The sequence below is a fragment of the Varroa destructor genome, unplaced genomic scaffold, assembly GCF_002443255.2.
Source record: "Varroa destructor unplaced genomic scaffold, Vdes_3.0 BEIS01000004.1, whole genome shotgun sequence".
Lineage (NCBI taxonomy): Eukaryota > Metazoa > Arthropoda > Arachnida > Mesostigmata > Varroidae > Varroa > Varroa destructor.
Genome location: NW_019211457.1, coordinates 23,899,710 through 23,924,306, shown reverse-complemented (window position 1 = coordinate 23,924,306; position 24,597 = coordinate 23,899,710). Strand labels below are relative to the sequence as shown.

Below are 24,597 nucleotides of genomic sequence, written 5' to 3'. Positions count from 1 at the left end.
TCATTATAGTACATCATTGGTAAGGGCTATATTCAACGGCTGGCCAATGCGGAAAGTTGTCTTTTAAACTGAGGGCGTATTTACATGATTATTTTCTTTTCTCATATAACTTGATTCATTGTATGTATTACACTTAATGGGGGCAAATGATTTTCAGGGTACTGGTGCTCATAAATGCGCACGAACTTCACCTATTTGTATATACTATCAGTATCAATATGAGTACAGTTGAAGGTAGGCAATTGATCCGCAATTGCCCACTCGATATAAAAAAAAGAGGTGAATTCGTTAACGAATCGCAACTTCGTAATGAAGAAATCGATGTATAATGCGAAGAATGTTCTAGCTCCTTAAATCAATGCAAACCATTTATAACAAGAGCATATACGACTGAAAATGCTTTTGAACAGAGCTGTATGAATCTCTATGTATATATATATATATATAGTTTTTTGAGCAAGCTACCTGAAAGGCTGGCGCTAAGAGATACCATAGTTCCACTAACAATTCAAAGTAATTGATCTAAGACAAAAAAATAAAAATTCAGACGTAGCATCAAGCAGCTTAAAGCTAGGACCCAACTTGTTAGTTGTACGGATACTTGAAATTGCATATTACTTGCAGCTAATTAAATATCGGAGCCTTTAAATGTTGATAAGCTGTGAAAAACACAGATGCATTTACGATTATTCTTTTATATCTGGGCTATTAATAAAGGGTCGCTAATAGATAGAAAGCTGAAGATACTTCAAAATTACTGTAAGTTGTCGCAAAATTCATCTAGTTGGAGAAATTGTGGTACGAGCATAGCAGCAGCTTACTGTGCAGGTCGGTACGTACTAAATTGTTTTTCTTGATCCATCAATCGTCGTCATGATGAAATTCATCGGCTGATAGACGGCGTTTTTGTTGCATTGCCTGATTGCGAATCGGAAGGTTTTGGTAAAGAAAACACAGAACGTATGTTTTATTACGATCAGCGTTTATTTGTGGACTTGTATTGATGACGTGATTAAGGTTGCGAAGTTTAACATGGCCGGTACTTGTATGAGGATTATTCTTTGATATCGCGTTAATTATGACTAGATAACAAAACTTCTATAGTAATGGTTTTTGTGTTTAGCGTGCGTAACCTTCAAGAACTGATGCGTTAGATTGCTTGATTTAAGGTTTTACCATTTTTTACGCATAAATAACGTTGAATTCCGTACAAAGACCCAACTTTTGACCAACAACATTTCAACCTCTCCGTTACCTAATCTTGTACAAAAAGTATTTTGTCCTAAATAATTAAATCGTTTGAATTTTGGTTTTTTATCCATTATAAACTCCGAGGTGTTTCAGCTCGTTTTGGGACAAGCGTCCAGTTGCACATGGAAAACATTAATAATGATCCGTTCTAAAGGAACATAATTCTTCATCATCGATTTGAGGAACCATAGCAATGTTATTACGATAGTTTTCTGCTCGTTTTACAAATGTCACCTCTTGATATCCGCTTGGAAAACGCTTGGTACCCGCTGCTCAAGGTACCCGTTCTCCACTGGAAAGAGCACAGGGAAAATTAACTCAAAGTTGCGTCAGTAAATGCGCAAGAACGTTAAAAAACCTGCGCGGACGTTGCCGGTTCATTTAATAAAAATGTCTTTGTTCGCTTCAATCACGATTTTTCGCCTCTCTGTGTATACGTATATTTGAGGTTATTATGTTTATATAAATATAAAATGCCATGAAGGAAGAGAAAACTATGAGTGTGAATATTTTTTTCAGCTGTTCCAGGGACGTCGCGACATCGTTCGTTCTATGAATAGATATCACAAAAACCTTTGCTGGGCTCATCGCCTTGATGTCCATATGGTAGTGTCAGGACAGCCTTGGCTTTGACAAGCACTGCTAAATCATTCATAACTCGCGTTGTCCTAGCATTTAGAAAAAGGTAACTGCAATAAACAGTCGTAACAGATGTAAATTATTATGTGATGAAACAATTGAGGTTTCAAAAAGGTTTTAGTTTGATAAATTCTTTTTTTGTTTGAATTTCGTAACTAATACAGCAGATTATATGAATGAAGTGCGTGCCTTTAACAAATTAATTAGGGACATTGATAACGAATTCACAATATTCTCGTACGTGCGATAGATAATCGTACTAATAGTCTATTACATGATTAATAATAGACCACATAGAAATTGGTCATGCGCATGCCGATGAAACTGTGACCGGTTGTCAGGGTTATAATGTATATAATACTAACTCGAACGCCGTACGTAAAAAGTAATAATGACAGTCGTTACTGACGACGACGCTAACGTTGTTAGTAGCACATGATGACTGGTTATGATAGAAACAATGCAGTATAAGTTAGTATACAAAAACATCATTCTCTTAATGGCGACGCAATAACCTGCTTGCGTAGGATCACCTGTTAGTTCGAGACTAGTTACGCGCATCCGCCCGTATTGAGGACCCACCACAAACAGCTCGACAGTCGCAATTACGAAATACACGCTTCCAAAGGCCAGCATCGGTCCAGCCAGAAAGAAAATCTTTTGATAGCTGAATTGATCTATGTTAAGCATTACCATAGCCATCGCCAGTACGAAGATCCGCCTGTGTGCCAGTACATATATGTACAGAGTTATTGTTTCGGCACGGTCGACGGCCTCCGGACGACTAACAATGAACCAATTCAGAGGGGACCGACGAAGCTACGTATTACTGGAGTACACACAATACGTTGCTATCAAAACAATTAAAGAATCGAGAGGCCCATTGCGGAACGAAACGGTCTCTAATTGTCTAGGCGGCAATGCACATAGGTAGTATACCTGTCACCGTTGGAAGCTCAAGGTGTCCCCCTACTGGTGCCCAGTAATATTTTGCAATTGTCTTAATTTTTAATACCATACATAAAGTTAGAACGCAGTGAACTGACGGTAATTACACTATGTATGCATAACATGTGTGAATGAAACATTCCCATCCTTTACTCTGAAATACATAAATTCTCCTTAGTTGTGTTATATATATGTAAATAAACCTAAACCATGCCTAACGGCCCAGGCCTAGTTAGATACAAATAGCAAATGGGGCCTACGTATTCAGACATATACCACCAGAATTTATAGAATTTATTAGCGAAGTCGTCGAGGTTCGTACAAGGCTAGTGGTCAACCTAGGCTAAATACGCACAACGTTAGAACCTGGAAAAGCGAGCGATGTGGACCGTCTATTTAGGTCTTCCACTAACGTGAACTCAATAACGGACCGATTGAGTAGGTGATAAGGTGTTATTGAGCAAGCAGGATGCTACCAAGTTGGTACCCAACGCGAAACTAGCTTGTACCGTAACTTGAGGCTTTCCACGTGTTCATCCCGCAGGTGAGTTTGCCGGTGTATTCAGAAGCAGCGGTCCTTCTAGAAAACAACACGTCTTACACTTTTGAAAAGCGTATTTTAGAGATATCACTTTTATTACATAAATTGTATAAACATTATACGCTATAAATTAAGAGAACGTAGATAACTTTGCAACATTAATTGATATTATTTTGACTTAAGAAATTTGGGGCGAACAGCCTCAAATTGTCTGTTACAAGTACCGCGTTAGTTCGAATCAGCCCCTAGTTCTTGCCCTTTTTGGTCAATCATGAAATACACTACGCGACAAGCATGATTAAGTAAGGAATCAGATGAGTAACCACGAACTTCGCATGTTCAAGCTTTCTGTAAATCTTTATTGGAGCAATACTTAATTCTCGTGAATTCGCAGTTTTTACAATGCATGATTCGAGATACATTACAATAGCTAGAAAGTTTATTTTTTTATTATATCCAGTCAAGATGACTGCTACTAAATTGTATTGGTTTTATAATCAAAGATAAATCTTAAATGGCATTTAAATGACATATAGCTTGACGGCGATGTAAGAACGTTAACCATATACGAACATCTAAAGAAATTCAAATAGTCAAATCGGGAGACGCGGTATATTTATATATTTGCTATCTTCGTTCTCGCTGGTGTTGCCTGTCTCGTTTTCCGCTATAACACCTTTAAAGAGCGCCTTTAGCATTTAATTTAATATACGGTTTAGATTTCAGTATTGGGGCTAATTTTGGTTAACGGCTTAGACATTCGAGGACTCCGCGGACGACACGCGGCATGTCTATGCCCCGTCTCAAACCCAGACAAGCTTAAACGATAAACACTTTATCACTAACGACAACGAAAAAGATTAGAACATTTCACTGATGCAGTCCATCTCATTCCAGCTTGGATAATGTAACGTTTCGCAAAATGATTCGAGTTCAAAAACTTCTTTTTGTTGGAAGCCAGTCAATACATTTTCGGCTATGCATGTTGTTCTATTGAGCTTTTGTAGTTGTTTTCTATCTGAATGTCTTTTTAATGATATTAGTACATTCTAGAATGGATGCAACCCAGATTGAAATATATCGTGTAGGAAGGCTGAAGAAGAAAGCCTGTAGTAAATTACACCGTGCGACCGCATTAACTTTTAGTTGAGATACTTGTCTAGTTCCTGTGAAATAATGCGTAATAATTTGAATAGTGATAGCCGTTACTTAACATATATATACGTATATATGTATATATAGTACACGGCAGGAGTGATTCAATGAACACGCTTATATAAACAGGTTGATAACGACGATAATACGACCAGGGAAAGAAGCATTCACGCTACTATTCGTAAATTTGCCTGATAGAAAAATTATTGGGCTTTACCAATAAAAAAGACGGCGCATTATGTTAAATTTTGACACATGACCCCCATGAAGGATCATGAGTAAAGACAAATAACCATATGAAAAATCGATCATTGTGTGCCCGTAGCATTTCCACGTGCGAGTTGCCCAAACTGACTGAAATCACAACGAGTCAGTACTCTAAACGTTACTTCATTTTTTCCCGTCTCAACTCCCTGTAGCTCCGCTGTCATATTAAGCGATACCTGATTCCAGTGTGGCGTTGAAAATAAGACGTCGCGGCACGGAGCAAACGAGCACGGATTGTTACATAATTAACTTCAGTGACAATTTCGTAGAAGAGCTTTCTTTACAATAGCAATCTCGCTGGATCTCCTTAGTGCAGCAATAACAGTATAGTACTTAGGCGCTTGAGCTATCAGGTGAGTCGTCCCTTAAAGATGTATGTATTCCCGAGCATTTAATAGCCTGAGACAATAACAGTGTGGTCCTATCGTATATCGGTGATTGTTTTAGGCTAACGGAACATTATCGGTGCTGTCCTATTAGCGTCAACAACAAAACCAATTATTCTGCAAGATTCAGTCATGCTCACGAACAATCCGTGAGGCATCGGCGATTCTGCTGGTCTTAGATGGTACTCGCCGAGGTTTCTGGGGTATGGGTGATCTGAGGTGACGTCCGTGGCCTTCTGCCAAAGGTGTGCCAATGCCAATTAAATCAAGCAGGGCTTCTGAATTGAGTAGTGGTAAAAAACCTAGTAATTTCCAAAATGCCTGTCATGTCTGCTCAGTACATAGCTTTTCGAAAGGCTTGAAGAAGTAATCCACCTAAAATTATAGACGACAGCCCAGGTACGCTGTTCAAAAACAAAGGAACATCTTTCTATACTTTAATCTGGTAGGAGAAAAGCCCGTGTTGATGGATGGGTTGACTACATTGCTTAGAGGACGACCAAACGCTGACGCAGTATTTCTCAATAGCTCGTTCGAAGGATCAGCAGCTTCTCGGGTTTCCTGCTTTCGAGTACTATTTAAGCCTGGCCCGCAGTAACATGATTTAGTTTGAACGACGCTTTGTTCGTCTGCCGAAGCGATGCCTGAACGATATCAGCATGAATGTCAAGGGAAGTAATGGTCGTGGAGAAATATATGCTGAGTTCGTTAGCAATTCGTTTAGGATTTTGGAATCGTTGCCAAGAGCCGATATCGAAAATAAAAAAACGACCCCCTTAACTTTCTTGTACTACAAAATTCTTCAATAAATTTTCATAGTTTAGAAATATCATGTTGCCAAGTAATAAGTTCGCGCTTGTAAAATGTTTCCCTAGCAAACTCTACTTCTCTTATCACATACAGATGTCCCGGTTAGAAATCAGGTGTCATATGAGTGTTGGGCTGAAGACGTAGAAACTAGCTTTGCGACACTAATAGATTTGCGAATTACTGCAAGACGTAACTGATTCACTATTCAAATGAGTAAGTTTATAGAGACTGTTTAAAGTTGGTCTAGCCTTTAGTGCATGCGTCGAAAAAAATTATACGGTTACAAAAGTTTCTCAGAGGGAGAATTAGTTGAATGACCTAGATCTATTTTAGCTAACTTTGGACTATCAAGGAAGTACATCAAAAGACTAATAAGAGCAAAGCTTCTGTATGGCCACAGCTTTACACAAAACGTAATCTAATTCGTCTCTTTCTACGGTCTTATTCATGGCAAACTTTCATTTGCTCATACGCCTGCGTCCTAAGATCCTGAAGTGCCGGTGTGTTCTGCCTCGCAAAGTCTGAGTAAACGAGTTTAGTCTAAGGTTTTTAAATAATGCATGAAAAAAAGGCGAACGATAAAGAAAGCCTGCCTAGAGTACAATTTTGACAAAGTGCCTTGTTTTTCGCCTTCTTAATAATTTGTCTGCATGGATGCAGTATAAAGAAAAGAGGCCCTGATTTCGGATAAACGCCCCTTATCACAAGATTCGTACATGTAAGGCATATGCTGACCAGTTTGTGTTGTACTTGTATTAATGATTGAGTAGAATTACATCGGCAGTTGAGATGCGCTGAGGTAATATTCCGTAGCTAATTAATAAAAACAAATAGTATAAATGTATCTTCACTGACGTAGTCTCTAATTGTGACCGCTATTAAGTACCGCTATCAAAATACGTTTGTTGAAATAATGAGTATAATTAGCACTTGCTTAAAAGTTGCATGTCAGTGAAGATCCTGCTCACAGATTACCGTTAACGCCACTGAGAGAAACGTAATAACAGGTTACATATTGCAAATTGTTTATAAATACCCCGTCGTCATTGAATTGCTACGCTACCGCATTGCGCCTATGGCACAAGTGCACTGCGACTCGTTACTGTAAACTAGCGAGACAGAACGGGTACTAGGAAAATCAAAGTGAGACCGTACTCCCACTAGATAAACGATCATCAGGGATATTTTCGTATGGTCATAGTTGTTGTAAAGTTTTTGATGAAATCAACAATACTTAGATCATGGTAACCGGATTAGAAAAAATGATCGCAACGAGTAATGGTAGACAATCATCACTCGACCTCGGTACTGCCAGCTTTAATATTGGTAAAATCCACCTCTGAAAATTAGTATAACATGCGGATATGCGTAACAGATGGGTGTTGTGGGCGTGCTCCTATGTGACCGACAAAACGCTTCACGCGACATAGCGTCGCTCGAATTATACGATGAGTTCCCAGTTACATTGTCTTGACAAAGTTACCTGATTTCGTTAGAGTTCGGGAACGTGGCATTCATTTATAGGAGAAATGAAGGTGTGAATCTTAGAAACTGTCGACGACTACGGAGTTTACATAAGGCCATTCATAAACGCCATGTTTTCGTCTAGCTATTTAATTTGCTTAAAACAAGGATATCTTCGCACGGCACTTCGTTTGATCTTGCAATCTGCGGTCGTTATTATTAAATCATAATTTACCAAAAATTTAATATTTAACAAATATTTAATAAAAAATAAATTATTAAATTAGGATCGTAATTTAAACCCACAAAATCTGAGCTATAGTATGTGAGCGGTATTCGTTTCCTGTTGAAGCAGGTATGACCAAATCCATACGTTAGAAGACATCCGTCACGATTTCGAAGCAATCAGTTGGTTAATATTTACAACTCGGTAAAAAGGCATAAGGCAAGTGTGAATTATAACGTAAACGAAAAAAAAACTTAAACCATACGTGAATATTCTACTTCAAGTGAGAGGCTCGGGATATACAAACACATATAAAAGTAGGGCTGATCCAGCATTCTTGTCCTTTTCATGTATATAAACGATTTGTCACTGGATTTCTGAATTTGAGTATGATTAAAGGAACATTCTCAGTAAACCGCCCTAGGATGTCCCATTGAATGGTTTTAGTTCTTTCAAGACAAATATTATTTGCGTGGTATAGCAGGTAGGTCTGAAATTAAAGCATTACTACATTTTCAAACTTTTAGTCACAAAAACATTTAGTCAAAGACTTATCGCTAATTGTTACCGACAATAGAAGACTTATGTCAAAATTACATGTATAGCCACCGTTTCAAGCTATATAGCCGTGCTTCGAAAGTACCAGACTTCAAAACTGTGCATAACTACTGCTGAAATGTGGATCCGCCATTACGTTCTTACGCGCAACCAATGAATGTAAAGCGGAGCCGTGTATGAACTCTGACACTTGTTAGGATACCCCTTCGCTGCAACGGGCCGTCTATCGACTCGATAGGCAGTCCCAGGCTGAATCGTTTACTTCGATGTCATCTTTGTCACATATTGTTGGATTATTTTGAAACACAGAGTCGGATCGATCTTTATAACTCTGTAATTTCCGATCGTTGTCTATTCTGTACGTTGTTCTGTCTTCTCCGCGTATCGAGTAAAGCCAGGCGTAATGGGCCGAGAGCAGCACATGACATCCATTATCCCTCGCAGGACACAAATAAGCAAACAAAATAAATCTATTTTGCGTTTATATACACACAGATACACATATAAGGTTGTTTTCGGAACTCCAGATTGTGTTAGTGTGTCTGTTGAAGAAACGACCACGCCTTGATACTTGTTTCAAAAAGGAACACGTACTTACATACGAGCAAAGCAGAGTTCGGATAGCAGTTTTTCATACATACAAATGAATATCATTTAACCGGTTTGTTACCTATGCTTACGTCTAGCGTTAAGGAACGGACTACAGCTTTGTAAGTTGAAGACAACGGCCCAGAGGAAAGTTAACAGCGTGAACTCGTTGGCAATGGAAAGTGTGTTTTACTTTGTCTGTCTAGTGACTTTTTGTTGTGGAAGCGTGTACATATAGATTTATTACATTACGACCATTATAAAAACTTAAATGAATGGACAAGAAAGAACAACTATTTAACTATTTATGTTAAGTATGCACTTTATTAAGTATGCACGCAATTTGCATCACGTTTGATCATTACGTGAGTCAACGTGACTCGAGGTGTCAACTTTAAAGCTTGACGCAAATGACTCAGCTAATAGGAGCCCCTCTTGATCAAGAGATATCTCATTGTTTATTACTATAATCTGTGAGATATTTGACGCACTATTTTTTTTACAACAATCAATATATCTGAACCATGTTACAGCGGTTGTTGGCTCGACTAGCACGACTATAGAAAGCAACAGGAGGTAAGATAGAACAAGGACATTGCGCACTGCGGTCACTCCGGTGACGACTTACGGGATTGGAGTGACTGATGCAACAGCATGTCAGCCAGTGGGCCGAAACAAATGCTGGACAAGTTATCTTAACGCTGGGAGGATTGAACGCTCCTACGGCAACGACTATTAGTGCGGACTGTATCTCTGCAGGTGCTGTGTTGTCGCTACGTTATTCAACTCAACGCGACGTTAAGATCTTACTTCACCTATGCATAGCATAAGAACGCTATAAGGTTCAAAAAAAGAGATACCCTACAGGAATGTCGGAACGAATGTTTAAGTGACTGGGCGATAGGTAGAAGGTCGCGTAGTGCCCTATATATCGACAATTCCTGTGGCGGTTTATAATTTTCCATAGCTATTTTGGGTTATAATTAACTTAGTCATGCTCGCACTGCTTCGAAATGCTCTGCAAATTAGCCACATCGTCTCTATAACGGATTCTCTGTCAAGGCAACGTAACCTTGTCACGGGCAGAGTGCCAACAACGTAGAGAATAACTCAGCTTGGGACGCAAACGAGAGTGATCTAGTCACAGACGAATAGTAGGAAGCGACTTAACTGGAAATCCTACAATCTATAGTAAAAGTTAGTGGCGTCCTTCAGATTTATCTTTTAACGGATAACATGCAAAATTCCTGACAAAATCGTAGCTAATATGGGTAGCGCGGCAGAGTCGATCTCTGGACCTATTACACTGGTTTGTCCTACAACCAATTATCCAGATAGGCTTTGTACGGCGAAAAAGTAGACTGGATACTGGACGACCGCAACCTAACAAACATTAGAACGGCTTCTCAACAAATAAATATTGCATATATCCTATTCAACTGACCATAGGACTTGTTTGGGCAGACAAACTAGTTCTATGTTGCGCCAATCTCTGCTTATGCAACTCCGCAACCAATATGCGGAACGGGACGTGCGGCAGGAATGGACAGTTTCTCGAATAAGTGAGCGACGTGTCTTATACCTTTTTATTCAAATTACATTTTACTTCTATCATACACACAAGGGACCACCTTAGCTGATGGCACCGTTACATCACATAATATGATTTTCATCTATTTAGATCATAGATTTGAATGTATTCCGTAGAAAAGTGATTGAAGTTTCGGAATAGCTAAGGCAGAATTGAGGTAGAAATCCAGCTCCCCTGGATAATTCGATGGCTCGATTTCTGTAAAGCAACAAAGTACTTTTTGCGAAGATATATCATAAAAGGAGTACCAAAATCGAATGTCATAACTGGAAATGGCTTACATTGATGATCGAGGGTGGAAGAGATCAGATAGGTGTTGGGCACGTTTTAATTTGTCATAATATTTACTTATTTTTGACTAATTAAATATGAGAATAATGTGGTATAAATGAATTAAGTTTAGAATGTTTAATCTCTGTTCAGTGCCTATGAGGATCAGCGCTCGGAAAGCTGATGTCTCGCGCCAAAGATGTACTATATCTCCGCAAATGGATTAAAGATTTTTGTCTCAAAAGCCGTAGAAGTCACTGATATTTGTGAATAATTTCACGTCTCTACCGCTGCAAAAAAATGATAGTAAATAGTTCAATAGTGAAAAACTATATTTCACCTTTTCGGAAGCAGTAAGAAATATCAGTAAAAATTTACCCTTTTTCAGTCCATCTGCCAGATGTGATCTTCACAACAAATACAACTGCGAATTATTAGCAGCAATATCGGTACTGGCATAGCGAGTATTCCCTCTGCATCCACTCACCTGTTCTTATCATTTTATGGTTAGAGCGCTATTTATACAAATCAAAGGAAAGCTGAGTATATTCTTCATTGAAATAGATCGATAGAACTCGAATGACATAAAAATCAGCTTGCATTGTATCCACTAGCGATGAGTACTGAGATTATTGTAGAGCGTTTTTATGGTAAAGTGGGTAATATATTTAGACATATATGGTATGTGCTTAGATAGGTGGACTTGCTTTGACGAGGGAACATCCTACAAAAAACTAATTTTCAGGTTTAAAACTGCAAAGGCGATAAACATTTGTGACAACAGCTTGTGATAACCACATCTGGTAAGCTATAGGTCGAAAGCTTGGCAATCTGCGGTTGTGCTACACTTCTTTACCGCTCAGCGCACAACGCTTAGTCGCGACAATCATTCGCTTTCGGAAAGGATAACCATAATAACGTTAAAGGAATACTCAATGCTATATTATATTCAGTAGAAAAGGTTCTGCGTCTAAACATTGAAATAATGGCCTGCACACCATGTCTAGAACTGGATTCTGAAACAGAAAGCTCTGCGTAGTGGACGCTTGTTTATGGCACGCTGAGTGCCTCGAAGAGACGAATTGAGTTCCATGTCAACTAAGATTATAAAAATAAACTGAACCAACAGAGTGCTAATTTTCACATACAAAGCACTTCTAAATAATGCAATTATGAATAAGTATAAACAATATAGAAAATCGTTATGAATTATACCATGTACAGGGTACAACCCACTACAAGACCATTGTTTTTAGGTAGTTGATTGAGTAGTTTCACGAAATCGCCCACGACATTTATAATCATAATATTAATTATTCTACAAAACTGAAATGTTGAATAGCATGTGAAGTACTAACCAATAAATGTATTTCATTAGCACAGGTTAATGAAAGTATACTTTTTGTCCTTTTCGGGGCAGTGATTCTCAGTACGAATTTGTAGTTTTGTTCTAAATAGAGTATAATAATTAAATTAGTAATGGATACTCTTTTGGTGTTTTACTTCTATAAAAGTTTCTTAAAATGTTGTGCAACGACCGTGCAACTTGGTGCATCAATCATCTCACACCATTATTATGGATTACAACAGTCGAACCAGCAAATCTCCTTAGAAAAAAATTAAGAAGTTGACGAAATACTGTATTTGCGTTGAAAGAAATTTTAGGGCTTAGAGTCGTTCGTATACACCACGTTTTGATTATAGAATATATCCACGTGGTTTTCTTTTGTAATCCGGAACGTATCATTAATAATGAATAATAATTAATATAATCATAATTATAGTTAGTTGACGGAACATATTAACACATTAATTTTATTTAAAAAATTTAAATTTAAATAAAACATGGCCATGTTTTGTTTGTAGAATTTATGTTATGCATATTATTTAATATACAGTTTTTATATTATTGATATAGTGATAAATATTAGTCTCCGATACAGAATGTACGTATTTTCGACTACTCTACATTTTTGTTGCTACTCCACGAGTAACTATAATCGGCTTTTATATAAGGGTTCCAGAAGATTGCGTCACATCTTGATAATCTGTAAATGAGTGCTGTGAATAAAACTGCGTTTTAAGGGTGAGTAAATGTTACGAATCTTTTTGGCCGCGCGGTATCACAACGATTGAGTGTATCGTCTGCCATAACGTTTCTGTCCATCGTCTGCTTGAATTCATGTTTGAGAGTTCTCTACGATTTTACCATCATCTGATTGGTTACCGAAGCCTGCGTGAACGGTGAGCGTTTGATGTTTTTATAGAAAATAATTTGTCACCCTAATTTTCAAAAAGGGCTACTTCGAAGCAATCGGAATCTATGGGCCACTAGAGATTAAAAAAATTAAGCTTTTGCCGTGCAACATACTATTTTCGTTATTAATATTTACTCAAACAGAAGGTGCGTAGTATTTTTTAAAGACTGACAAACTATGCTTTAGCAGAAAGCGTATTTTTTTTTATTTCTAAGAAATATTGATTTCCATTCACAACTTCTTAATAATACAGGAAACTGAAGCTACGGTTGTGTCAGCATAAGCATTATTAAAGTGTGGTTACTTTGGTTAAGTCGGTGATCCCGTAATATGTACTGTGCAACATTTTGCACCGTAAGTCCTGCGCAACTTATGTACCTGCATGTGTGACGTGTCAGTAAACATGAATAATGTAATCGCAAAATTCTACTTCGTATGCCTCTTATAAGTATCATAATCGGCCAAGCAGTATTTAAGTTAATATCTAGGCTGTTATCATAGATTGTTTCCCTATGGTGAAAAGAAAAAATAAATATTCCGATAAATCAGATAGCATTTCTTATCTTCAAAATCTACGATTACTTAGTCCACTGTTCAGCGCTATGCCTTAACAGTGTCCCTAGCAGTATTAAGTTCTGATATTAAATAAAAGCGCGGATCCTAAACGGATAGAAAGATATACGATAGCGATATAAATAAATCGATCAATTTTAGTGAGATCTCTAAGTAATAATTATTCTATACCTAGGTTACTTTCGCATTTACCTTTGCTTGTAATTCATATTAGTATTTATACAGATAGTACTTTTTTATTTTTTTTTATATTTTCTGGTAGAGCCTATATATTTTATGCAGTTCTCGTGCTCTTTGAGCGAAACGATAATCAACAATGAAAATTTCTCGCGTTTCAGATGGCTTTTTCTTCGACAGTGTTATCCCTGTCACCTGTTGTGGTCTCTTTACTCTCGTTCGTTACGGGGGTAAAAGCCGAAAGCTCTGAAACTTTCGATGCCTTTCTTTTGATTGTTGGAATCGCTGTCTGCATCACTCTGTCTTGCGGCTGTCTCGGAGTTTATGCCCGAAATAATAACGCCATCTAAAACGATTTATACTGTGAAGAGTGCCAACGTACCTTGGTCGTTGTCGTAGTCCAAAACTTAAACAGAATCACAATATAAAGCACTGTGATTTAGCGGTTACGTCAAGCATACCATCCAAACACCCGGATAGCATCAACAGCACTGTTACTTCTAGAAAAATATATTTATTAAATCAACTACGGGTCAACAAAGTTCTCTTTTATAGAATGTCTTTGTAGTTCTCTCGAATAAAAATAAATTGTTTTAGTTGGCCGTTTAAGTTTCAGTTTAGTAAGTTTTCAGTTTGGTAGCGGTTTTGTATCGCTTACATCATATAGGCATAATCGTATACATATAGTAGAATTTCAACAAAACTGATTTTTGTTATCGAGTGGGTGGCCAACAGAGTCGCACATTCATACATGTATTGTCCTTCCAGCCATGTGAGATTGACTACTATTTTGAGAATTCCTCTGATTGTTATGAGATTGTTGAATTGAACAGTAAGCTAACAGAAACAACTTGAATATGCCTTAAAAATGAATTCATTCAATACTACCTATATATCTTACAGTCCTCGTAATTCCAATACTCACTAAAATATTACTCACTATTATTTTCAAAGCAACCGTCTGATCAAAATACAAATTATTTTTTTCTTTATAAAAGCATAGACAATGCCAATCGATTATACTCAAAAACTTACCTCAGAATATTCTAAAACGGATTATTTCGACAATTCCGTGTCTACGCATAATCTGTTTTTAGATTTCACATCCTATTGCATGCTCGTCCCTTTACTTGCATAGAAACGGATAAACAAACGGATCCGACGGTCTTTGAAGTTAATCTTCAATTAGCTGGGCTAAGATGACGAGTTTTTTAGTATGAGTTAGAAACACTTTTTTATACACTCGTTCCGTATGCGCTCGGAAAGTTTCTGGACATCTATACATCTATTATTATCGTTTACATAAACCAGTAATGGAATATGTTTGCTTACCAGTTTACCTACATGGTAACTTTTTTACGGTAATTTCAAAAACCTGGTGATTGTACGAACTTGAATCAGGAGAATGACCAAGTCGAAACTAAAATTTGATATTTTTTTGTTCAATTCTAAAATTATTGGGGCGTGGCGATAAAGTCCAGCATTATCATCTAGTAACCAGGCTGTACGCTTTCGATTGTCTTGACAATGGTCTTTGAGGAACTCGGGATAGCGGGCTGCATTCATTGTTTCATTCTCGGCAAGATATCGTAGCGCCAGATGCCACAGATGTCTATTGAAAGTACCACTATTACCTTGCACACGAACCGACTCAACACTGCCCGAACTCGATTTCTCTCCAGAGCGACGTATATTTTTTTGCCTGATCCATTCTAGCTCGCAGTAGAAATTAAATCATTATCATCTATGGCTGTCATATGCTTCAAGTGGGTACTTTGTTGATTAGAGTTCTGCAAATGGCGCGTAAAATACACCGCACCCATTTTCAACTGGCCTGGAATCAATTTACAGGGAACCCATTTTTATTCAGTCTCCCCATGTTTAGGATTTGAATTATAATTCTGTAGTACGCTACATATGAAATTCTAGTTTAGACTGACAGAACTGTTAGACTCCGAAGTTTTGCTGTCGTAATGGAACCTCCTCGTTTACGACAATGCGTTCCTGTCTTTTGGCTTCCAACGTTTAGTTGCCTCCGTGCTAGACTTCAACATTTTAACCTTTGTTCTTGAAAAATTTCACCATTTGAGTACTCTGCTGTTGTTCATAGCCTTTTTTCTTACCAATTTTCGATGAATTTCCTGCACTGTGGCAAAAATAAAAACTTAACCACTGAGCATTGATTTCCGAGACGAAAAGATGCTTTCCTGCTAGGTCTATTTTCCTTCGAATAAACTCAAAAGGTTTTCACTCACAAGTTTCTAAAGGGAGCTGGAGTATTTACCAGACAAATTCCGTTGGGCCACGGCGCGTAGTTCAAAACCTATTCAATTTCAACTTATTCAAAAGCCAGCCGCATTTGCCTGTAACGGCTTAATGTATAGGATCGAATTATGCATTGCACAGATCACTATGACATTGTTTGACGATGACGTATGACCATCTATGTCATCTTCTTGGCGACAGAAAACACAGAAAGCACGCCTCAAAGTATGCTGAATCATCCACCTATATTTATTACAAATATATTTTGCAAGTCAGGTTTCTAAATAGAGGATGCCTTTCAACTTTATTTTTTGCCGAGACGCTTTTGTCATCACGTAAAACACCAGATTGAACTAAACAAAATACGCTTATCAAAAGACCAAATAAGCAAATGAAGGTAAAGAAAAGGCGACTATCTTGGTCGCGCAATTTTGTCTAAAACTACGCCACTGCACGTGGGTACATTGCCTAACATACTTACATAAAACTGCAGTTCGGCCCTAAGATATTACACACGGCCATCCCCGAACTGCTATAGTGGTCAAGAAAATGGAATGTTACGCGAAAGAAATTCTAGAAAATCCACAAGAAACAATTATAGCAAGAACTAATGGGCCCTTACCACTGCCCGTTTTTATTGCTTCTTTACTCGGTTATATACACGATAACATACGAAAACACCAATTCTAAGTCGACGACTACACACAAGTGGTTCGCCTATAGGCCCAGGTTTTCTTCCAATTTCTATCTTTTGGATGCCCAACACGTAATTTTTTTTATTTTTGGAAGCCCCATATGGCGAAGCACATAACATTCACAAAAATAAATGCTCTGATTACTATCTAAGTTGTTTCTGTCACGCACCGTAAGCTCAAATACATGCTATCACAAAACGGCCCCAGAGTGAAGATAACAAAGTAAGCTGAAGTTTTTTTTCTGCAAGACAGGATATTCTTTGATCAAAAGAGTGTTTCGCAACCAGATAGATGTTAGCTCGTGTCCAGCTGCCTTTTCTAAATCTTTCCCGTGTTTTTCTACACAGAATTTTTCAGCTAAGTGTTTCTCTTTAAGGTGTATCGTTTAAAATCTATGTAGATTACGTTGAAGTTTAATCACGGGTTGACTATAGCAAAGACGTTTTAAGACTCCAAAACGCCTTAGCCAATTGCTATCTCGGGTACTAAAATGTAAACCTTAATTGCTCTACAGTGAATTATGTTACTCTCTATACTGGGTATCGAAATAAAAAAAACAACTACAAGCTTGAGGAACTTGCTCCGCAATACTGTTTTTGGCTTGAGAATTCCAGTAACTCCGAAGCTCAGGTACTTAAAGTATGCTATTGAAAGAGTCACGCTTGCGAACTATAAAGCAATTTGAATGCTGGGAAGCTCTGAGATCATGGATCTGAACTAATACATCAAGGTTTTAAATACGTATGTCTTCTAGATTGTGACATATATTAGCCCTAATTTCAAGCAGGGTTAAAAAAAACTTAGAGTCGTTGCGACAGGTTCAAAGCAAACACCCTTGTTAAATATGACAAGTTTAAAATTAGTTCGCACCAATTTTAAACCTTTTAGATCCACATAGTGAGACTGATAGCCAACAAGCGCCTAACAAAGAACCCGTTGCTGTAAAGAATAACTCTCAAACCTCATCAGAATGTTGCTATTGCACAGATCTAGAATAAAGAACATTATGTAAAAAGTTAAAAGATAACACTGTAAGCGACTCGGTGTATACAATGGAGCATAAACTTCAGTGAAAATTCCAAAAAAACTTTACAAGTACAGTATATTTACAGATCACTTCAAGTTTTTTTACATGCATAAACTACATTTTAGGCTACGATGAGTGAAGTTTCGAGAAGTTCTCGTAGTCCACGTCTTCAGCAATGACTCCAGTTTTTAATTTCAACGTTGCGCAAAATTTATCCACATTAATGCTCTGCAAGGTGGCTTCTTGTCCTCTATAAGCCCCATTCACAATTTTGACTTTTCTGCCAATGGCCGGTATTACAGTCTCACAATGTACCTGGTCCAACTTCAGAGATACTCCGCTGTCTAGCAATTTAACAACCGCCCCATACCGGTCTACCACCTCCTAGAAAAAGAATTATGATAATCCATATAACATTAGCATCCAGATATAATACGAACTTACCATAGTTGTTTACACTTTTTAAAAACCTACACGATTGTGTTTCGGCAAATCAAGGTAAGATCACTCTAATTCGACAGATAATATTGGCTTTATAGGGTATCTGAAGTCAATATCTTTAAGATAAACTAGATTTTTCAAGAAAAAAAAACATAATAAATTATCTATTTCCATAGAATGGGAAGCTAGGGAATCGCTGTTATTATTTAAATTTATCTAACATTTTGAACGGGAGTCACTTGCTTTACAAGAAGCAAAACCACAAAGATAGGATTAGTATATAAACGGCCAATAAGTCTGAATACCACCTACCGTGACAACGCCTTTTTGTTTATAATACTTCTCACCGATGCTTTTTGTCAGCACTTTGACAATGATACCAGTTGTGAGCCAATAATCTTTCTTTGCAGACCTCTTGCGCGCTTCTTCCATCATGATTTCGTCAAGAGCTGATCGTTTTGAGGAGGATGATGACGAAGATGGTTTGTCCGTTAAATTGGGTTTCAAGGACTTTGACGAAAGCTTCACTAGGGGGTTGAATTTCGGTAAATGCTTGCTGTAGAAAAACGAAATTAATTAAAACGGCTCTGTTTAATAAATCTGCTCAAAATAGTCAATGTAAACCTTGCCCTAATTTAACATTTATCTCGCAATTGAACCAGTCGCGTTCAGGTTTGGGCCAGTTGATAGAAGAAGTCCAAAGCACGACCAAATACGATGTGCTAAGCCTGATGTCCTTTCAATTGAACACTTACGTTAAATTGCTTTCTTTCGCTGATGCGGTTGCAGAAAATGATAAAGTAACTTTCTCGTCTTCCTTTTCCCGCTTCAACACCTTGCTGTCGGCGGAAACCTCTTTAGAAAGACCACAGTCTACCTCTTTCTCTTTCAGTCTCTCCAGCTGTTGTTGAAGGAATTTCTGAGCTCTTTTTTCATCGTCCTTTTCGAGTTTGGCCTTTTTCGAACGTCGTTCCTCAGCCAAAATCGCTTCCGATGTTCGATCAATGTACGCAACAAACCAACCCTTCTCAGTCTCATCAACTGTGCAGATTCCTGGAATAAAAATATCCCAGCTTGCACCATTAGACGAAGATTCTCATGGTTGCACCCCAAAAACGCGGAACTAAGTAAATTCATAACCCTTATGGAAACACTTAGAAAAGCACACATATTAGTATGCCATGAAAGCCCCTTCTAACCTGAGCAAGAGAGCATATAAGACGAACACAACACCAAGAGGTAACAAATTTTCATCCTACAAGACAACTTATAGATGCACTTTAATGGACCATATACAAACCCCAATTTTAAAAAATAGTTGTATAAACTATATGATTGCATATTTGTATGCCAGTCAAGACGTAGCACCAACCTTCCCTTCCAAGCCATTTTATGAACTCTGTCAATGTTAGCCATCTTGTCGAATTCATGTGTATATGCTCCTTGAAGCGAATATACTCCTGATATACTTGGTTAGCATGTACACGTTTTCCTCCATATTGGCGGCGAAGTATATCCAGGTATCCCTCCTTAAATTCTCTATCCAATAAACATCAGTAGATAAATAAAAATGGTTTCAGTCAATGATAACGCCGCAATATAGCCTATTCACGCACAAACGCTGATTTTATATAGGTCTTAGACCCATTTGTATGGTATGAAGGCTTCTACACTAGAATAAAAGGCGAGATAAACATCGATCTTCGTCGGTTCTTACTCAGAGAATGAGTCGAGATACTGCTCTGGATTTTCCGCGAATAACAGCAGCTGCCTTTGATGGGACTCAGACATCGTGTGACACTTGAACCCGTTCTGAAATTTATGAACAATATTGTCGCAAAATTGAGTGTGTCAGTGAGTTCGAAAAAATTTCAGTTATCCTAATATTGAAATTGTTTTTACTCTATTGTCTCTATTCTAAGGAATAACTATATATGGCTGAGGTCTTTTCTTCAGAGATACTCCCGTCATATATCATTGCCCTTCTAATATGCATGTCTGCTGAAGCGGTGCACGCAGATGCTAGCAAAGAATTGTGTAAATGTCAAAAAACACGAGTACTGTTATAAATAATTCAAGTAATAAATAAGACCACTACTGACCTCATCTCGACACTGTTTCTGACACATTTGGCAGTACCATCGTAGCTTCTGAAGCCCTTTCGACTTGATTGCGTTGGCGATCGCCTTTGGTGTTCCAGCCTCCGCTTTACCCATTTTTTTCGAGGTGCTACCCGACGAACGAAAGTAGAATACAAACTACCTTGTTCGGGAAAACTCAATAATGGTGCATGATATAAAACTAGTAAAATTATTCAGTACAGTAATCACCTTATAAGTGAGATCAAAGGTATTTCAAGAATTTTATACGCAAATAATAATTCACAAATCGTTTTACGGTAATCCGTTGAACAAATCGGTATTTATAATACACAACATTAGACAAAAACGGCGCCGCAGGAAAAGAAGGCGATGATCGCCTTTAACAGACTCAAGCCAACTAAATGTTCTAAATATTAGTACTGTTCTGTTTTTCAAATAAACAATAGCAGACGCCCAAATTTATGGACAGATGCATCAATGTGCTTTTGGAACTAACTTCAAGATGATAGACCTTTAACCATTTTTTTTAAACTGTACTATATGATCAGGTTTACTGAATATCAGTAACATCAATATGGTGTAATCATAATATGAAGACTTTCCAATGCACATATGCCGGCATAATCTGCTGCAACTAAATAGAGACATGTAGTCATAAAAACAAAGATGGTAACAATGGCGACACGTAATATTGTTTGCAAAGATCGGTTCCGTCTAACGTAGCAGTTATTTGCAACAACTGTAAGATCCATTAGTTTGTAAAGCATTGCATTTATCTGGTAGCAGCGACTAAGAATAATATATCCCCAACGTAACTGTTTTAAGACGAAACCTCTGATTCGAATTCATAGCTACATACGACCTTCCTTCATTTCTGCGAGCACCAGCGGGCGAGCGGGCTGGCCTTATTTGCTTGATACCCTGATATCACTGCGTCTGCAAACCTCCGTTGATTTCACGTTAAATGTCGGAACATGGATTTCTAATCAGTAAACAAACTTGTAAAGGACGGCCATTGCTAATCAGTAGACAACCCTTTAATATTAGTAGATTGTTGAAAAACACAGAGCTATGGGTTCGAGAAGACTAATTGCAATTATACTCGCCAAGAGGCAGTTGTCCGATCAGCCTCCTAAAAAGATTAAGAACTTCGCTGAAATTTCGCAAACCACCAACCAGGTACGTGAATAAGGCTGATACAATAAACAATGGAGAATTACTGTTGATTGTAGCGAAGAGTCGTTTACGCCTGTTTTGTCAAATATTACTGCAATATCATCAAGATTTTAAGCAATAATGTGGCTTGCATTATTGTACACTGTACGAACCTTCATGTTTCGGGGAACCTTTTCCCTCCCCCGGAAATACTCATATATTGTAGGAAACGCAAAATCAGAAAATAAAATCGGATACTAACAAGTGGTACAGGAGTACACGTGTGTTAAGCATGCAAACATAATTATCATCATTATATTGAGTTGTAAAAAAATATTAACTGTTTCACTAGCTAGATAGAATTGAAGCTACAAATATCTCATGATGAGTCGAATTGCCGCCGGTGTCATCTGAAAGCTGAGATTTGACAGTGGTACATACGCTGATGTTGTCGAAGTACCTTTATTCAATCAACAAAAAAAGAATTCAAAACGTTTGGGTACCGAACAAATCAACATAAAAAAATACTCTATCGTATTTCTATCTTTGAAACTCCAAGGAAATGAAAGGAAAATGAGCAAGCTTAGTTGATATAAAACGTACTATAACATACAATAATAAGCAAAAAAAAAATTTGCTCTACAGTCTGCGGCAAAGCTCAGACTGACGCCAAGGAAAAAGGTGATGCTATGCGTTTGGTCGAATTGGAAAATCCATTATGAGTTGCAGGCGTTTGGCAGAGATTGATTCGAATCTCTACTGTGAACAACTACGAAGATTCTAACAAACCAGGGAAAGTAATCGACCGGTGCTAATAAACGTAAGAAGCGTCGTCTTCCATTCCCATGAATGCCAGACTATATATAGTATCAACTACTAGGCCAAAATTGAGAAAAAAAAAACAGACGGAAAATTTAAATGCGCCTGTGTTATAGCCCGACTTTTGCACCATCAGACCTATATATTTCAGTTTCTGCAGAGATTTCTCAGAAGAGTTAAATTTCGTTCGTCAATAGAGGAATACAAAAATGACTTCTCACAGTTTTTGCCCCGGCAACAGCACAAAATTTCTATAGCGATGGGATCATAGTGTTATCAACAAAAAAGGTACACATAAGGTTTAATAATGTTATTCTAAATTAAATATCTTTGATTTCGTTTTACGAACGGTCAGTACTTTTTCGGCAACTTAATGGATTAAAGTAACAAATGCTGAGTCTGATATCATCACGCATTTCGTTGTGCTCGCCAGGCAGAAATTAACGTTTGTTTTTCTAAATATATATAAAAGGGCCTGATAATACTTCAAATCCATGTAATAGTAATTATTATTTCTCTTATTATACTTATCAGCAGATCATAACGCTGAGTTCTTTACTGCGCATATGACGTCTTATTTCTTCAGTTTACAAAAAAAAAAGGTCAATATAGGGACTTCAACGGTTCAAATGAAAACATTGCTAAAAAGCTTATTTCATACATGAGAAACAAACAAATAAAATCGGTGTGTATTACCATATTTATACATCATTGCCGTAACATTTTCTATATTATATATATATATAGATTTTTGGTCTTCAAGAAGAACATTGAAGGGTCGGACCGTACGTATTCAAGGATAGAGCTATAGAATACATTTTCTATTTAATTTAATCATAGAAGGGTGCACGTTTATTTTTATGCTTAATTATTTAAAAAAATATCCTTTTTAAGTCTGACGTATATTTTTTCATGCAAACACGTATCAAAAACTCCGCTAGATTCAATTACTAGCAGGATCTTTTGTCGATACTAGTAAGACCTGGGATTACCTGCAAATGGATATCAGTGAGTGGTAAATTGTTCAAAAGCAAAGTCAAAAAATTCACGGATGAATTTGCTTGGTACATAGTACTTTAAGATTACCTTTACTATCTAGTACACGAAATTGTAAAAGCTAGATTTCATTCAAATTACAGCCTGCTAATCAATCGTCACCTTCGTCCGCACCACAGACGGTAGCCTCTCCAAGAGCTGCGTCAAAGGCTTCTGAGCGCTCCAGCTCTATAACAGCCGCAGCCGGACTCAACAAGGCCGCTGGTGAAGAGTACCTTGTGCCGGAATACTCCAAGCATAATGAGTACTCATTTTACGATCTCAACCTCGACCTGACAAAAGAACGGATGCCCCAGCCGCAGGCAAATCGACTGGATTAGATCAGTAATATGTAGTAATACTGAATAAATGCAGAAATATTGAAGAAGGAATGGGTCGCACAAACCTGTATAGGCAGGAAACGCAAAGAAAGCGCCTCACTGTGTAGTTGCGAAACAATTTATAGGAAATAAACGATCTAATGTACCAGCTGGACGAGAGCTTCCAAACACTAAGCAAACAAGTGTATATCTTCATTTCATTATAATGATTATTAGGTAAACATTTACGAGCTTTTCATTTTAAAGAGCCTTACAGACATAAGACAAATACACAGTTACTTCTGTGTTAGCCTAGTGGCTGCTATACGATATGCTAAATGAAATGAATGTTTTTTTTACTAGAAGTCCACTGAAATTTGGATTTAGAATGGTGATAGTGTCTTTTATATCAACAGAGATCCATATAAAATGGCGGCAACCTATAGGACTGTGACATTCTGTAGACGGTGTCAGGAATAGTACCAAAACCGCTGACTTAAAATTATGATGCGGAAAAATCAGACTGTGCAACATGGAACATTTATGTTAAAACGCTGTAGTTGATTTGGCAGTCATACTCATGTTGTTAGTTGAGAGGTTTCTCATTTTTGAGACATACAAGTTCTACACAATGTCGACTACATCCCATACCTAATTTACAACTAGTAAGTTGTTAATTACAGATAATTCCGACGAAAACGCTACGTTGTCAACTTTACAAAAGTTACGTTTTATTTTTCTCTTTTTTCCTTTCCAAACCTGTGATATCTTCACACCGCGTTTAAAAATAGACGAAATTATTCTTATTATCCTACAGAATTTTGCAACCAACATGGAATTAGAGGTCCTTTGTTTTCATGTTTTCCTTATATATGTTCTTATATTACAGGCGTGCTTCTGTGCGCAGGCGACGTTTTTACTCTGCCTGTTTGTTTTATCCTGGGGAAAAGGGGTAACAATACTAGTTCATCCTGTGTTTCGCTCAGTATATCCTATCGAGCCAACATTCATGCATTAGTTGTTATTATTATTATCA

At 37.6% G+C, this 24,597-nt stretch overlaps 2 protein-coding genes and 1 long non-coding RNA gene across 5 annotated transcripts; 2 read left to right on the top strand and 1 right to left on the bottom strand.

Moving 5' to 3' along the window:
- The first annotated feature begins 10,380 nt into the window (after positions 1–10,380).
- On the top strand, positions 10,381–14,317 carry LOC147755984 (uncharacterized). Its single transcript, XR_015326333.1, has 3 exons — positions 10,381–10,395; positions 11,083–12,938; positions 13,864–14,317. It is a non-coding gene; the product is annotated as an uncharacterized LOC147755984 (long non-coding RNA).
- Positions 14,318–16,562: 2,245 nt separating this feature from the next.
- Positions 16,563–20,651, bottom strand: kin17 (kin17 DNA and RNA binding protein). 2 transcript variants are annotated; one of them, XM_022803755.2, is made up of 6 exons: positions 20,233–20,651; positions 19,848–19,942; positions 19,503–19,669; positions 18,886–19,183; positions 18,443–18,686; positions 16,563–18,073 (listed from the first exon to the last, which is right to left on the bottom strand). In XM_022803755.2, the coding sequence occupies exons 1-6, from the start codon at positions 20,344–20,346 to the stop codon at positions 17,816–17,818; spliced, it is 1,176 nt and encodes a 391-aa protein (XP_022659490.1). In that variant the 5' UTR covers positions 20,347–20,651; the 3' UTR covers positions 16,563–17,815. The 2 variants fall into 2 exon arrangements, with proteins under 2 accessions (XP_022659490.1, XP_086843115.1); XM_086986989.1 differs by having other exon boundaries at positions 17,906–18,073; positions 18,478–18,686.
- A 499-nt stretch (positions 20,652–21,150) lies between these two features.
- NdufV3 (NADH:ubiquinone oxidoreductase subunit V3) lies at positions 21,151–23,764 on the top strand. Of its 2 annotated transcripts, none has more exons than XM_022803757.2 (2): positions 21,151–21,411; positions 23,382–23,764. In XM_022803757.2, exons 1-2 carry the CDS (start codon positions 21,304–21,306, stop codon positions 23,580–23,582), a joined length of 309 nt encoding a protein of 102 aa, XP_022659492.1. In that variant the 5' UTR covers positions 21,151–21,303; the 3' UTR covers positions 23,583–23,764. The 2 variants fall into 2 exon arrangements, with proteins under 2 accessions (XP_022659492.1, XP_022659491.1); XM_022803756.2 differs by having other exon boundaries at positions 21,153–21,411; positions 23,346–23,764.
- Positions 23,765–24,597: the final 833 nt, after the last annotated feature.

Coding starts and splice junctions, on each gene's coding strand:
- kin17 (XM_022803755.2), bottom strand. CDS start 20,346: ATGGGTAAAGCGGAGGCTGGAACACCAAAGGCGATCGCCAACGCAATC. Junction 19,184..19,502: donor AAAATGGCTTGGAAGGGAAG/GTTGGTGCTACG, acceptor TTTTTATTCCAG/GAATCTGCACAGTTGATGAG. Junction 18,074..18,442: donor AACAAAAAGGCGTTGTCACG/GTAGGTGGTATT, acceptor TTCTTTTTCTAG/GAGGTGGTAGACCGGTATGG.
- NdufV3 (XM_022803756.2), top strand. CDS start 21,304: ATGGGTTCGAGAAGACTAATTGCAATTATACTCGCCAAGAGGCAGTTG. Junction 21,412..23,345: donor TTTCGCAAACCACCAACCAG/GTACGTGAATAA, acceptor TTCAAATTACAG/CCTGCTAATCAATCGTCACC.